The sequence below is a fragment of the Triplophysa rosa genome, linkage group LG7 (genome assembly GCF_024868665.1).
Source record: "Triplophysa rosa linkage group LG7, Trosa_1v2, whole genome shotgun sequence".
Lineage (NCBI taxonomy): Eukaryota > Metazoa > Chordata > Actinopteri > Cypriniformes > Nemacheilidae > Triplophysa > Triplophysa rosa.
This window is the reverse complement of record NC_079896.1, coordinates 12,911,286-12,927,022: the sequence shown is the minus strand read 5'-3', so window position 1 is coordinate 12,927,022 and position 15,737 is coordinate 12,911,286. Positions and strand designations below refer to the sequence as shown.

At 38.3% G+C, this 15,737-nt stretch overlaps 1 protein-coding gene across 2 annotated transcripts in view; it reads right to left on the bottom strand.

Moving 5' to 3' along the window:
• Window positions 1–2,654: 2,654 nt before the first annotated feature.
• gabrb3 (gamma-aminobutyric acid type A receptor subunit beta3) overlaps window positions 2,655–15,737 on the bottom strand; it is a 48,053-nt gene continuing 34,970 nt past the window's right edge. For both annotated transcript variants that reach the window (XM_057338145.1, XM_057338144.1), the window contains 3 exons: window positions 7,860–8,104; window positions 5,950–6,030; window positions 2,655–4,715 (listed from right to left, as the gene is read on the bottom strand). In XM_057338145.1, coding sequence (XP_057194128.1) covers window positions 4,365–4,715; window positions 5,950–6,030; window positions 7,860–8,104 — 677 coding nt within the window. In that variant the 3' untranslated portion in view covers window positions 2,655–4,364. The remainder of the gene's footprint in view (window positions 4,716–5,949; window positions 6,031–7,859; window positions 8,105–15,737) is intronic.

Below are 15,737 nucleotides of genomic sequence, written 5' to 3'. Positions count from 1 at the left end.
CGGCCTGGGAAAGCATGGCTGACATTTCGATGTCCGCTTCTTCCTGGGCTCGACCCCCCGAGGGAGGGAGCTCCAAGAAATCGTTGGAGTCAGATGCCAGTAAGTCACCATCCGATGCTGCAACGGACATCTCATCATCACGCACCGTTTCCGAATACGTGGTTGAGGAACAAGACAGTGGGACCGTCTCATGGGAAACGGTCAGACGAGCGAGACGAGGTGCGAACGGTCCGCGAGCCGGTGGCTGATGGATTAGCGCTCACAGTAAACCTCATATCACCCTCGCTGCTCGCCGTAGGGGATGGCAGGGCCATAGCCACTGCTGTCATGGAACACAGCCACCCGTGATGCAACATATGAATCGTCAACCGCCCGCAGTGCGGGCAGGACGTATCCACAAGGGCTGCCCCAGCGTACTGGAAGCAGACGTTGTGTCCGTCCTCCTTCTCGATGAGTGTGTTGCACCCACGAGAACAGCGGGACATGCCACGCTGGAGAAATTTGCTCTTTAAGAAGTCTCGAACACCTCTGGAACCGCCGAGATGCCCAGGGGAAGTCTGTTGATCATGAGCGAAGGCTCCGAAGAACAAAAGGTGAATGAATGCAGCACGCCGTCTCCCTTTTATACCCGGATATCCGGGGGCGTAGTCCAGCATGCAAATTTCATTCACCAATTTCATTCCAAGTCGGAAGCGATTGGTTCTCAAGGACGAACCCCATCTGTCGGCTCAAAACAACATCGAGAGACCAACAGAAAGGGAACTGAGCACCCATATACAACAACGTTGTAACCCGTTGATTAAAACGGTGATGTCTGTGTTTTTGTGATGACGGACAAAAAGCACATTTGCGCACATTTGCACACATTCGCTGGTCAAAAACCTTGTAACGTTAACTGCATTTGAGTTTGACGCAAAGCCACTGAGTGATCCACGTCACCTTGGTAAAATATATCTATAAAATTTCTTTTTTAAGCTATGATTGATGATACACTTAATTTATTAATAAATCGTATGGTTGCATGGTTAATTCATGTTCACGCTGTAAAAACTTGGATTTGGAAGCAGCTTGAAACCAGCTTTTTTATATTTAATCAAAACTTGTAATATGTACAATTTCACCATGTGATGGGTTTTCCCAGATGGCATCACATTTTCAGAATAACGCTTTAAAAATATTTAACGCAACACTACAGCGGTGCCTCCTGAAGTATACATGGGCTAAAGGCTGCGTCACTGATCTCTGTCAGAATGTGTCAGACAGCACGCCAGTATTACGTTCTCCTTCGTACTTGAATGAACAAAAAAGCTTAAAATGACTTAAAGCACATTTTGTTTAGTATTTTTTGTAAGCACAAAGCAAATTGGGGAACGTGTCAGATCTGCGCAGAGCGTCAGCTCTTAAAGGGGCCGCATTCTTAAACTTGCTGCTGTGACTCCTGTCACTAATGATAATCTAAGAACAAAGGAAAAGAAGAAACAATGTTTTTTGTAGCTTTAATGAGTATTCTTCTGTGTTTAATTTATAATTTAGCAAGACTGTTAAGTGTTTTAGAACTTCATTCAATTTCTTTATATTTTCTACCTGTTAGATTCTCTGTTATTAACAGTAAGTAAATCTAAAGCTTTTAAGACTATTATTTTGTTTGATTTCATTTGTCATTAAAAGTGACCATGGGGGGGAAAAGTGCCCTTTTTCAGTTTCAGCACATGCCCCTCAAAGGTTCTGTGCACGGCCCTGCACACACACACGCACACGCACGCACACAAACACAGTGTCCTTGAAATAACTGATGAAGAACCAATGAATCACACTATAGTTAAAAACTTATTCAGCTGCATTGGCAAGATACAATCTCAACAGCAGCACCCCAGCTACAGCGGAGCCACTGATTAACACACCATCTATTAAATTATATCCCTCACATGAGCCACAAATAACATTTGTCATTTTTATGATGCCGAACTCATTATGTTAAACTTGGCCTGCTTTAGACGCAAGCATGACCGTTGGGGGAGGGATTCTGACATTCATGGCATGCTCATCTGTTTTCTCGAGAAATGTAGGACAAAGTTTGATGTTTTTAATTACATATTTTAAGAAATCATGCTGATTTTATCTTCATTTGAGGTGTTTTTTTTCTGTTCTCTTTATCAAGTTTTTGCTAGTTTAGTTACTAACAGGCATATCTATTCCACTTAATCCTTAGAAAAAAGGCAACTTGTGTTGTGTAATTGTGAATGATGTTACAAAGCTGGTTGAGTTTACATATATAAAGAAATGCACAGACATGAAAAATTGAACCAGTATGAAATGATTTTATGTTTTCTGAAGTTATATGAGTGAATAGTTTATGGTTGCCGGGGACAATTATACAGTTTAGCAGTTATTACAAAATACACTGTAAAAACAACTACTAGGATTTACTTAATTTTTGTGTTAATTTGCAAGTTTTGCTAGTAAATTTTACTAAAGTTTTTTCACACCGTTTTTTTAAATAAATTTAAATAAAAAAAATTGCACACAGCTTTTTTTTTAGTAAAATCTGAATAAAGTATTCCAGAAAGGCAGGTAATAACTTTGATTATTACACCCTTTATGTTTTAAAATTAGTAATAATATTACATTAGAAATGAGACAAAATATATACTTTATAAAGAGTAAACTTTATTCCGTTTCTTCGTATTGCCCCCTGCACATTCACCCCCTCATTATCTAATCATTTTAACACATTTCATAAATAGAGATCTGGTGATTATTTGGGGGTGGACTGTACAGAATAAACCTTCAAAACTGAATATTACAAAAAAAGATGGGTCACACATGTGGATTGTGGGTTAAATATGTACAACATACAATAGAAGAGGAAAAAAGCAATTAAAGAATAATGAGCATCTACTGACACAGAGCAACCTGTTAAAATGGCATGTTATCAGCACACACAGAATATTTTAAAGAGATTTATAAATATATTTAGACGGTTTGCAAGCATGACTTAAGTATACAGCATTACTCCCTAACCAGACAGGCCCGTGAAACAGAGTAAGTGCTAATAATGATCGTTGGTAAAGAAACGTCTTGAACAAAATCAAATACAATCTCTATATGCAAACGATATCATGCGGTCTCTACGTCAAGAAAAATCTGTAATGGCGCTGTACAAGAGGATATAATACAAATTAATTACAACAAATAAGACTCTGAGAAATATGGGTGATTATTATATTAGAGGAGAACCTGAGACAAGTTGTGTATCGATGTCAACGTACAATCCTCTCAAATGCAGCGTTTTCATTCACTGAAAGTAACCTTCACCTCCTATGGTGAAGGAAATAAAATGCAATGCGTCTCAAATATGGGCCACACTGTTTACATAAGGCCTACAATAATATCTTAATAAAACAATGACTCAAGCGTTCCTAAAGAAGGAGGGGATCACTCACTTGAAAATCATACGATTGTTGACTACACATACACTAACAAAAAGCGACAAATCTGAAACACAATGTCAGAATTGTTTGTCTACTGATGTTTATGATGGCATGATGGAAATCCTCTGCAGGCCCTGATTCAGATATTCCACATATTCCAGATAAGTGTACAATCTTATCTTACATGTACCGTAGCACTTTACATGATGATTGCAAAAAGTGGCATATAATCATATCAACCCAAGGCAGATGGAAATCACGTTCCAAAAGCATATCATAACATGATTATATAAAAACTTTGTCTAAATAAGATCAAAACAGCAAAGTGTAAAGTTTAGAACAGCTGATGTAGAAGATGTAATTCCACCTACATTTCTCTCTATATTGCGCTTCCACATTCTTCTTTAATAACATTATAATATCATAATATAATATTCTTTTAATATCAATCTCCTGCGCTCCAAACAAACAAACAAACAAAGGTTTATTGGCATGAAACATTCGCAAACAGCATCCTTCAATCGGGATAACATACAGCAATCCATGACTTCATATCCAGATTGTACGATTTAAAAACAGTGCATCATGCGGAAGTCCCGTGGCTTCAAAAAATTCAATACCTATATACAGAAAGAGTCTTTAGAAAATTGATTTGTGTGTTTGTGAATGGGAATGTTTGAGTATGTCGTGTGGGCATGGGCTTGTGATGAGATAGCCCCTTTTAGTGCAGGTACTATTTCCTCTGAACCCCTGGAAGGGTTTAAATGTAGAAAAACCTTGATATATATATATATATATATATATATATATATATACATATATATATATATGGCGTATAAGTACGTCCATTAGTCGGAGCAAAAAAGTCTCCATTTTCCACTTGGCAACATGAAAAATAACTGCGAAGGGGGAAAGCCCATTGACATCTGAAGCCTAATTCACATAGTACAGCCAGTAGATCAAGTTGAAAAGGGAGAACGCGGCGGGAAATATTATCCGTGACCATCGATCGATGGAGTTCACGTCCGTGAGGTCAGGAATTTTGATTTTGAGCTGCGAAGAACGTCTGCGCAGCCGCGGCTTCTTCAGCTGCGCGTTCCTGTCCAGACTGTGGCGTGCCGTTTCGGGCCGTGCTGTGCTCTGCTTTCGATATTGGATCCCTGAGTTATCAAACACCATTGAAGTGGAGTTTCGGGCCTCGCTGACGCTGGTGGTGATCTCGTTCCCGGCCACCTCGTTGTGGATCTCAAGGGTGGTCAGAAGGATATTTCCCTGGGAGTCCACCTGCAAGCACAGGTAATCCAGGTCACTGCACGTATCTACAAAACTAAGATTTGTGTATTCATCTCTAATAACTGTTATTACATTTAAGTATATACACTTTTAAAGTACACAATCATTTTAATTTCTAATACTATAAAAATCAAATCCATCAGAAATGAAACTTGCAAATGCAGTAACAATATGAAAATGTCACTTGGAAGAATATAATATGAAGGTTTTTCAGTAATCTTAAATTGTTGGATTGAATCATCCTCCATTTCCTGTTTGATTGCAAAACACAAAAATAAAATTATATTCTTATAAATGGTTGTATGCTGTTAATAAGCTGAATTGATGCTAATCAGAATCAGAAGAGCTTTATTGCCAAGTGTGCTTGCACACACAAGGAATTTTCTTTGGTGTTGGAAACTTCTAGTACAGACATTCAACACAATGACAATACAATATACTAAGATTTACAGTCTAAAAGAGTCTCAAATATGCATATACTTTGTATAAAATAAAGACTATTTTACAGAAAATGGGGGATAATAACATATAAGAGACATTGTACAGGGTAGTATATAGTAGAATATACATAATGTGGGGACTTCTGGGAACACTTGAGTAAAAAAACAAATTACTGAACTTTAACTTTTTAAAATAAATTCGTTACAATGTTTGTTTAACAGTTTGACAGTTATAAAGAATAAATTCAAAATCGATAAAAAACCCTTACACTAAATAATCGGTATTTCTCTAAACAACATCCACATTCAATATTCAGGTTATTTCTCAGGAGAAAGTAACTCTATCAGATTAATTGTCTATTTACTATTACCTCTCTCGCTGCCCCACCATCAGGAGTCTCTGCAGTAATAAATAATTCAGAAATACATTCTAGCAGAAATATCATTACAGCTCTACCCCGAGTCATAATCTGGATCAGTGTTTGTGATAGTATCAAACAACAGAACATAGGCATGGCGTATTGTCGTATGAGATGAAGTGTACTGAACCAGAATGGTCCTCTCAGTGAAGGACGTACGAAATAGAAATTATGGTAATGTTGCTTGCGACTCACACAATCATGAAATGAAAACAAATATAGACAAATATAATATAGCTTCACCAAAGCACACAACTTGATAAACAGCCTTATGTATGTTTTCCGCACAACAGTGTCGCTAGATTGAAAAGTTGAAGAATTTCTGAAGGTATTTTTATAAAAACTGGCATGATTACATACACTCACCCCTCGTGAATGACGATGGCCTTGTACCTGATTGGATTGTTTAACGGCTGATGGCTTGCAGTTCCCTCCATCTTGAACAGGCTGGTCAGAAAGAGCACAAAAAAAAAAAATTCTAGATTTTTCTTTTGATTAAAAGGACAGATCGCACATTCTTCACAACATTTCTGATTTCCAATCATTGCTGCTTAAATGAACAGTTAACTCCCCCCAAAAATTGTTCAAATCTTTTTGCGGTTTATAAAATCATTTTGAAGAACCCTTACACAGCTTTCACAAAAATTCCTTTAAACAGAAATACAAAAGTATTGGGACGCATTAGAAGAAGGAAAGACAATACTTTTGTCCCTATAGTGCAGTCATTCTCAAAGTTTTTTGTTGTAAGGCCCTCTTTGTGTAGAGTGCATTGTTTGCGGCCCAAAATAAAAACGTAGAATCTTAAATTTAGAATTTTAATTAAACCAACACCATATTCAGTTATACAATGCTTGAACATCAGTACTTTTGCTTGGTGATCTTATTTTTCCAACGTTTAATTGCATAAAATCTATGATAAATTTCTATATTTCATATAATGCCACAAAATATGTGGCCCCACCGGGATCCATCTTGGCCCAACCCCCCCCCAGATTCAGAACCACTGCTATAGTGTATGTTGGTTAATATGCTTCATAATAGGGATTATTTGAATTATTAGAATGCCAAAAAATTTTTTTTTGCTGGAAAACAACAAAATTTGCAACTAGTTGTACAGTACGTAAAAATGTGTAAAAAAAGTTACAGTAAGAGTGAATTTGTTTTGTTATTAAAACTTGTATGTGTATGGGTCAAAGACTTGAAGATGTCCCCATCAAAATATAATTTTTTTCAAAATATATTTTTTAACAACAACAATTTAAAGCAGTATTGCACTTATTGTTTTTATGCTTAAACCCTTTTCGTCTTTGACCCGTATACACTGTGTAAATTAAGGTAACCAGACGTGCCTGTTCCCGGGGACACTGCTTGCACAGGATTTCGGTTGCATTCTCCAGAGTTCGCGTTTCCGGGATGCAGGAATGCAAAATATGTGTTTGGCACATCATGTGAATCTACGTGCATCATGTCAAAATATGTGTCTCCTGCAGATGTGTTGCTTGGGTTTATGATAAAAGAGATGCTTGCGTTTGCTAGATGCTCGCTTAGTCTCATGTGTAATCAGAGTTAAGTGTTACGTGCGTGTCTTGCGAGCAGTGTTGGGTGTAACTAGTTACTAAGTAATTAGTTGCTGTAATTTAATTACTTTTCCCTTGAAAAGTAAAGTAAGGTTTTACTCTTATTTTCTGTAATTTTATTCTGTAATTTTAAAGTTACTTCTGATGTAATTGAACTATTTACAATAGTGGAATTGACATCAAAATTCAAAGTCTAACTTTAAAATGCATTTTAAAAAATGCAGTTTTATATTATTTATTTGAATGAATTAAAAGGGCCGTTTCATGTCTATCCTTGAATCACTTAACTAATCGAGGTTGATATAGGATATAGAAAGTAATTAGTAATAAGTAATTAAATACTTTTTGGAGAGAGTAATTTGTACAGTAATCTAATTACACTATTGAATATGTAATTAGTAACTAGTAATTAATTACTTTTTCAGCACGTATTTTGACATGATGCGCGACGCACATAAGTTCACATGACGTGTCAAACACATACAGTATTCCTGCATCCCGGAAACGCGACCTCAGGAGGACGCAGCCGAAATCCTGTGCAGGCAGTGTCCCCGGGAACAGGCATGTCTGGTCACCTTAGTGTAAATAACCTTTTGCCTTTGTGTATATTGTGTAGCTATAGTGTATATTTTTCACTTCATTCATGCCTTTCTTTGGACCACAATCTACAGCAGCACGACAATAGATAATTACTTTTACCTTGTTGCCGTCGTATTTGTTGCGGTCATTATTGGCTTTTTCAGCTTTCTCAGCCAGTTTCTTTTGCATCTGAGGGCCTCGGCCAAAGAAAATGTAGTTGACAAAAGCATATTCCAGCAGAGCCAAGAAGACAAAGACGAAGCAGCCCATCAGATACATGTCTATGGCCTTGACGTATGGGATCTTTGGAAGTGTTTCCCTCAGGTGGGTGTTGATGGTGGTCATGGTCAGCACAGTGGTGATACCTGTGGAATTGTATGCAATGTATTTTAACGTTGTGCAATTTAGAATAACAAAAACGGAATAAAAGCATACAGAAAATACTGCACACATGACCAATGACCAATAGGATAACAATGATTTCTATAAACTATTTGCAATACATTGAAGTATAGTCCAGCATTTCTATTCAACCTTGATAATATAATAGTGTAGGCATAGCAGTGATCAAAAATATACCTGTTCATATTGACTATAATGAGCTTTTGACATAGCTCCATAAAGTACTTTCTATAAGCCAACTTTAAACTTACACAGAAAGTCAGAGTTAATTCGACCAAGTGTAACTCATTCCAAAGTACGAGCTTATGGAAGGGAGAACACACTGACACTGAAAATTCAGGAAGAGACTCAGCCAGGGATGAAAGCGCTCTCCTCTGACACCTCTGTTCTGCCGCCCACCACAAATCTGGACTCTGAGAATGTTTAAAATGCCAGATCTGAGCGCTGCTTACTAAACTGAATTATACAAAAACAACACTGTCGAATCTAGATATGAATAATCCACTTATGATGGCAGAATCACAGTAAACTACATCATTCATTTCAATATCAAATAAAATGCTGTTTTATCCGATAGCCGACTGCCTCTAAACCTATAATGCTAAAAAGGAATTTTTGTATATTATGCATTATGTGAAGACCGACCCAATTAGTTGATAATATTCCATTCATTTGTACTGAAGCCAGGTCTGAGACAGTGGGAAAAACATAAAGTATATAAAACAGCATGACTGATCAACAAACTTGGCCACAGCACACTTGCAGAACTGTTCCTGGCATCTTCCCCTTTCCTCGCTATCCCAAATGTTCGCTTTCCTCCTCAAATGTCAAATTCAAATTTAATAGTCTTATATTATAGATTGCATTATATAAGCTGAATATTTGACAGCTTGTGCATTTTCGTTTGGATTCTACGCTGTGATACCCTATGCTGTTTATACTGTGAGTCAATCCTGAGTCACTGGCGTCTGAGTTCAAAGAGGAGCAATATTCCAACTGGTCAAACACCCACTCTGAAATGTACAAAAACACACACACGCAGAGAAGATAACGCAAACATACTGCTCAAACTCCCACTCTAGAAACGTCGCCATTGTTTCTCCAAACTTTTCTTAACACCAGCAATCTGCCATTATTTAAAGTGTTGGTATCCACAAACGTGTTGGCATTTGGGAAATAATGGCAGTCGACATCAAATAAAGTTGTGAAGTGACACGTTATTATGTAACTTGTCACTTTCAAGAAGGTTTCTTCATAAATGGCCTTTGTGGAAAATGCAATTAGGTCTACTATGAAAAATACACAAACAATGCCATATTGTCCAGTATGAAATGAGTTTTTGGCCTAACTGTCTAATTTCAATTGAATACAAGCGAAACATGTTGTTGCTTTAGCATTGAAAAGTGTTCAAAGACTGGAATTTTATAGGGATGGCCAGGGATTCAGAGGTGCAAATTTATATATACTAGTGGTGTAATGGTTCTCGGTAAAAAATTGAACCACACGGTTCTCCACCAACGGTTCGGCACTGTCGTCAGATTTAAGATGAGCCACGGTCCACCGCGGCTCATCTTAAATCTGACGATGCATTTATAATGTGGTTCGTTAAAAATTATAATGCGGAAAACAGACAAAGTTCAGCTAATGTATATGTTTGTCGATGGATACACATTTAATACCTACAACAAATCAAATAACGTAGACAAATTTCAATAGGATTGACGTATGCTGTACAGTCATTTATGCTTTCATCACCCGGGTGTTGTGAGCGCGCGAGTGCAGATGAGACATGAAGAGCACATGTTGCTGTTTAAACTACACTCATTCAAGCCTTGTCAATTTAAACATTTAAGTGCAAGATGATGCACAAGAAAACTCGCTTGCGTGGTGTGAGAAGATCCGAAGCGTGCATAAGGAAAGTCTCAGACATGGCGCAAATATTGAGTTGTCTTTGAAGCGCTTAAATGGACAAATTCACACACGAAGTAGGTCAACATGCCCCTCTTGTCGAGTATCTTAACAAACATAGTAGGTTATGTCTTAAGTGAACGGACGAAACAGACGAAAAACAACGCATGTGTACAGTATCAGTGTACTGGATCGGTTTCATTCCTCTTAAAGCGACAGCAGCATATTCCTGCTGTCTGTTCAAAGTCAAGGAAATCACTCACTGCTTGTGACTCAATAGCTTCTGTAACTTCAATTATGATTCATCTTTATTTAATTTGTACATATGCAATGTTATGTTTTATTTGATTACTTTAATCCACTTCTACCTTAAAAGGTATATATACAGTATCTTATTTTATTTTCTGCTTTGCTCTTTTGTTTTATTGGTGCTGTTACTTGTAGCTTGATTATTTGTTCTTATTTTTATTTGTCAGTAGTCCCTTTTCCCTGAACATAGCACAAACCGAACCGAACCGAAACCGTGACACAAACCGAACCGTGAGTAATTTGAACCGTTACACCCCTACTATATACTGTACATATAAATATAGATCCGTGGAAAAGAATAAGATGCCTTTCCAAATTTTCCTTTAATCAGCATTTCTAGATGTATTGTGACCATTCCATTCTAGTGTCTGTTGAATTTCAACAAAATCAAACTTCAGGATCATTTCCCTAAACACATACCTATAAATAGTAAATTTAAATATCAGAAAAACTGCCTCTGAAAGGGTCTCTTAATTTTTTCCGGCTGTACAGTATATCCTGATCAAGCCTGATCTTAGCTTAGATCTTCACAACTAAAGCTGCGGAGCGTAACGTTGGGTTTTTCCTCTAATTAAAGTGTAATAAGAGCAGGGCAGGGGGCTTTACAGGGGACCATGTCTCCGTCACATTCGCACTCTCGTAGGAATGTCATTACCTCCTTAACAAGAAAGAGGTCTCGTCTGCTGACTGCAAAGCGGGAATGTCCTACTTTCCACCCCGAGCAGCACTGCATTAACATTTAAAGTTACATTTAACACAAATCCTGGAATTACAATCCAGGCACTTTGCGACCATGACTTTAAATGCCCAGAACATCTCAGACAGTGGATTTCAAAAGAATGTACAAGCTTTTCAGTCTCCTGACTATTTAAATGGCCTTTAATAATTTAATGTGGGTGTTCACCCTAATGCTACAGTGAACAGGTTTCCAAAGCGAGCAAAGTGATTTCTGTCCGACACTATGATGTGAACACATATTTTCTTTGACGTAATGCATATGCATATGCTATTCAATCAATGTTTTATGTTTATGGGTTTTTCATGGGACACTATAGGGAGGCAGGAAGTAAAGGGGCACTAGAAGTCTAAGATGGCCAGTGCAAGCTGGTAGAACATATTGGACCAGCAAAAACCCAGCTAGCAGCAGGTCATATCAGCTTAGGGTGGTCAAGCTGGTCTTTGGAACATGTACTGTATAGCACATCAACCAGCTTGGACCACAGCAACCATCCTGAGCAGTATGTTCCAACATGGACAGAATCCAAACCCTTGACAGGTGAGTTGTCACAGAAATACATAATTGACAATCCAAAATGTACATGTCTAGACTTCAAACCTATTCTCAAGCGGTATTACCAGAGAAGAGTATTACAATGTAGGATATAACATCCATAGAGATTAAAGGAAATGGGATTGTCACTTCACTCCCACAGCGTTTCAGCCATAAAGCCCCGAGTCTCCAGAGTGAAAGAGGACGTGTGTGGGCAGATGGATGCCTGTCCTAGCTTACATAAACTCAAAAGCAGCGTTCTGGTGTGAAGAGGGATGCACATGGAGCATGTTGCATTGATTCGCGTATGACCGTGTCACGCTAATGGAGGATCAAATGCTTCTGCTTTCAGATAGACTTGTCTGTAGTGCACAATGAGGCATGTAGTTTCTTTTTTGGTACATTTTTGAACAACAAAAAAATGCATTTGCTTGTACTTTGAAGCACCCTGACCAGACACATGCAATCGGATGCCATCTTGTAACCATTTTTATGTAAATAATAGACATACTTCTATATTAGACATCGTCTCAGCTTCAGACGTCACGCCTGCGGACCGTTGGCTAAACGTCTGATGCATAAGGCACACTTTTCTGGAAACACTTCAGCATGTTCGAAGTCGTCATCTGGTTGAATTTCACAGGATTTCTGGGAGACGTGCGTGTCGCGTTCTTTAATGGTCCGCCTGGAAACAACAAAGCCGTCTGATCTAAGAAGTAAGCTGTCGTGTTTACAGCGGTTGCCATAAGAATTCATCACGATGGACTAAACGCTTAATTCTCAAAAGTATCCAAGGTGCAAACGATTTATGGCATAAACTTATAATCATTTTGTTGCTGTTAACTTTTGACACGTTTGTGAATGTACACCGCTCTGTTACTGCGGGGACATTTCCACGCCTCTAAACATGACGCGGCACAAAACGAAACGTGATTGGTTTCTTTACCTGTCAGTCATGGGCGGGCCTTGGCCAAAGAAAGCGGCGATAAGTTCCAGACCTTCAGTACACATTGTGTGGCCCAAACTTTACTTCCAGTAGACCTCCGCAAAGAATCAATAACTGTTAAGTCGTTTTAATTTAATACAATTAATATGCAATAAAATATTCATGTAAATAAATTTTACTGTAAATTAAATCTAAACTAAATTGTTAAATTATAACTTCGGGCCCAGATGAAACCGTCTATTGAGATTACTTATAACAAACACTCAAATCAACAATAAAATCTATGAAGTTAAATCACACATAAAGGAACAGAAACTATAATACAATTTATTAAGAAATCAACCTGCACTTCTGCCTAGGGTGACCAGATTATATCCTTTTCCCAAATTGTTTTTTTAATAAATTATATCTTTATCTTTGGAAATATTTGCATCTTTTTGGAATTTAGGGGAACTTAATAAAACACCAGAGGAAGCGTGTTAAACAAAAAAGGCCACAACAACAGTGGCCCATCTCCTACTCCCTGATATTTCTGGTAGAATTAAAGGGGTCATATGGCGCGAATACGTGTTTTTCTGTCTTTGGTGTGTTATAAGCTGCCCATGCATTTATTAGACATGTAAAATTGCAAAAATTAAAGTGTCGGAAGAAAAGATGCATTCTATGTAAAAGTGAATGCTCACCCAGACCTGCCTGAAACGCCTCGTGTAACCACACCCCCACAAATCTACGTCAGTTCGTGGTATGATTTGACTAAGACCGCCCAAATGTATACGCAAGTAAGGTGGGCGTACCTGTCAGTACAATTGCTTTGGAACCTGTTCCAAATATGGTAAGAGGCGTTACATTACCGTCACACGCTTGCAGTATTCGACCAATCACTACACACTGGTTAACTGGCCAATCACAGCACACCTCGCTTTTCAGAGCGATGAGCTTTGTAAAAAATCTGCGCTTTTCAGAGGAGGAGATACAAACATGCACGATATGTGGAAAATACAGCGTTTTTTAACCTTAAATCGTGTATACACCTTGCATTACATCTGAAACAAACGATAATATTCGTTTCAGCCGTGTCATATCACCCCTTTAAGATATGCTTCCTAATAACAGTTGTTCACATACAGACTAGACTGCAAACGTAACTCACTTTCAAAACGCTCTCTGCTCGAGTCATTAAGCAGTCTTTAGATTCTAACAACCTCCAGAGAAAGGATCCACGCGATCGACCACGTCAGCAAAACCATCGAATCGAAAGACGCATCAACGAAACATCATCTACATCATTTGATAGGCTTGCTTCTTGTATCAGTTGATAACTTCCTTTCTGAAATGACTTGAGCCCTTAAGTGTGCTGCAGTAATGCAGAGTGAGATACAGTATGAGGTCGGGCCGGGCCGGATGTGGCTGTAGAGGATGAATGGAGTCAGTGAGGCAGTGAGAGGCGGTGAGACTGGGGCATTTAAGGCTGAGATTCATTTGTGCTGCTGCATACCCTGGGATTGAAATGGAAGTTAAATGTAATTGTTTTCTAGCTGCATTGATCCCTTTGTTTTCAGTTGGCTGCCTAGCTGTGGGAGGACAGCAACAAAAGACAAACAAAGAAAAAAGAGGAACGAAAAGAGAGAGGAAGGATGGAGAGAGTTACATAGTAGAAGGATAGGAGGAGGAGTTCATAAAGCTGCATGGATCACCAGCAGCTGGTGCTTTTAAAGGGAGGGAGAAGCACAGATGCTCCATATCAATGGCCAAATTTGAAGTGTGTACTTTAATTTTTGCAACTGTAATATTGCTTCTAAATGCTGAATCTTAAACACTAAGCAGTTGTACAATTTTCCTTAACTAAAATCTCTAAACGCCCCACATTTTTCACATTTCTACTGTATGTACGTCACTTTTTCAATTGGCTGTTTATTTAAAAAATCCCACCTACTTTAGAGCATGCTTATTCTTGTATAGGGAAGCTAGCTTCCAGACGGTACAAAAACGATTTACAATGACTGAAAGCCCAAATGAGTCAACCAGAGTCCATTTTTTCTAATGCAAATAGCTCTCATGCTGCTTTCTCAGTGAAGTACGGCGTCTGTGTTTACAGTCTCTTACCCAGCATACATTAATCTTTGCACAATTAAAAACAACGCGACAGGTATTTTCAAAGGTTCTCTGGGAATCCTACACACAGACTAATGTACATTAAAACAAAAAATAAACAGTCTGGAAATATTTACACTTCAATTCGCTAAAATATCGAATCACAGTCATACAGAGATAAATGACATTCTCACATTTTTATCCATATTTTCAGGTTAAAAATGGTGCAGCCTTGCAAAGCGATTTCCAACCGGCATGGGGGCAGGTGATATAGATTGTGTGCTTGTGGAAACCCATGAGGCCGCTCCCTCCCTGTGTAAAGCGTTCTAATTTCTCCACTTAACATGGTTAATGAGGACAGTTTTCCTAAAGCAGGTCCACATCCAACACATCATATTCATCTCAGAGAGATGACTAACTGCACCTGGGTGCGTGTGCAAACACACACTCACATGCATAAAACACACGTGTAAAAAAAACATTCAGCTGTCGTTTGTAATCTATGATTTAAAACAAAAACCCAGATGCCACTACTGTACGTGCAAAATAGACCGACTACACACCGGGTTGCTCTGTCCAAAATGGCAAGCGAGTAGGCTGGAAGCAATGAGGCAGAAGTTGGGTTCAGAGGTTTTTAGTGAACTGCCTTGCTGTCAGCTAAATCACATGAGTGAGTGATCTGGAACGCTTTACATAAGCAACAATTCAACATTTCTATACTTTTGTAGTGAATGAAATGTTTTTATTTCAATGTCATTTTCTTGAATCACCATAGCGCATTCTGGGATATGCTTAAGCTTTGGGGCAAATGAGGTATCTTTGAAGAAATAAAAATTCTCTCATAATTTATCACCCTCATGGTGTTAACCTGTATATGACTCTTTTTTCTGTGGAACACAAAAGAAGATATTTTGAGAAATGTCCATACAATGAAAGTCAACGAGGGCCAATGTGTTTCAGTTACCAACGTTCTTCAAAATATCTTGTTCTGCAGAAGAAACATACTTATTCAGGTTTGGAATGTCATGAGGGTGAACACATGTTTGGGTGAACTACCCCTGTAAGATCACCA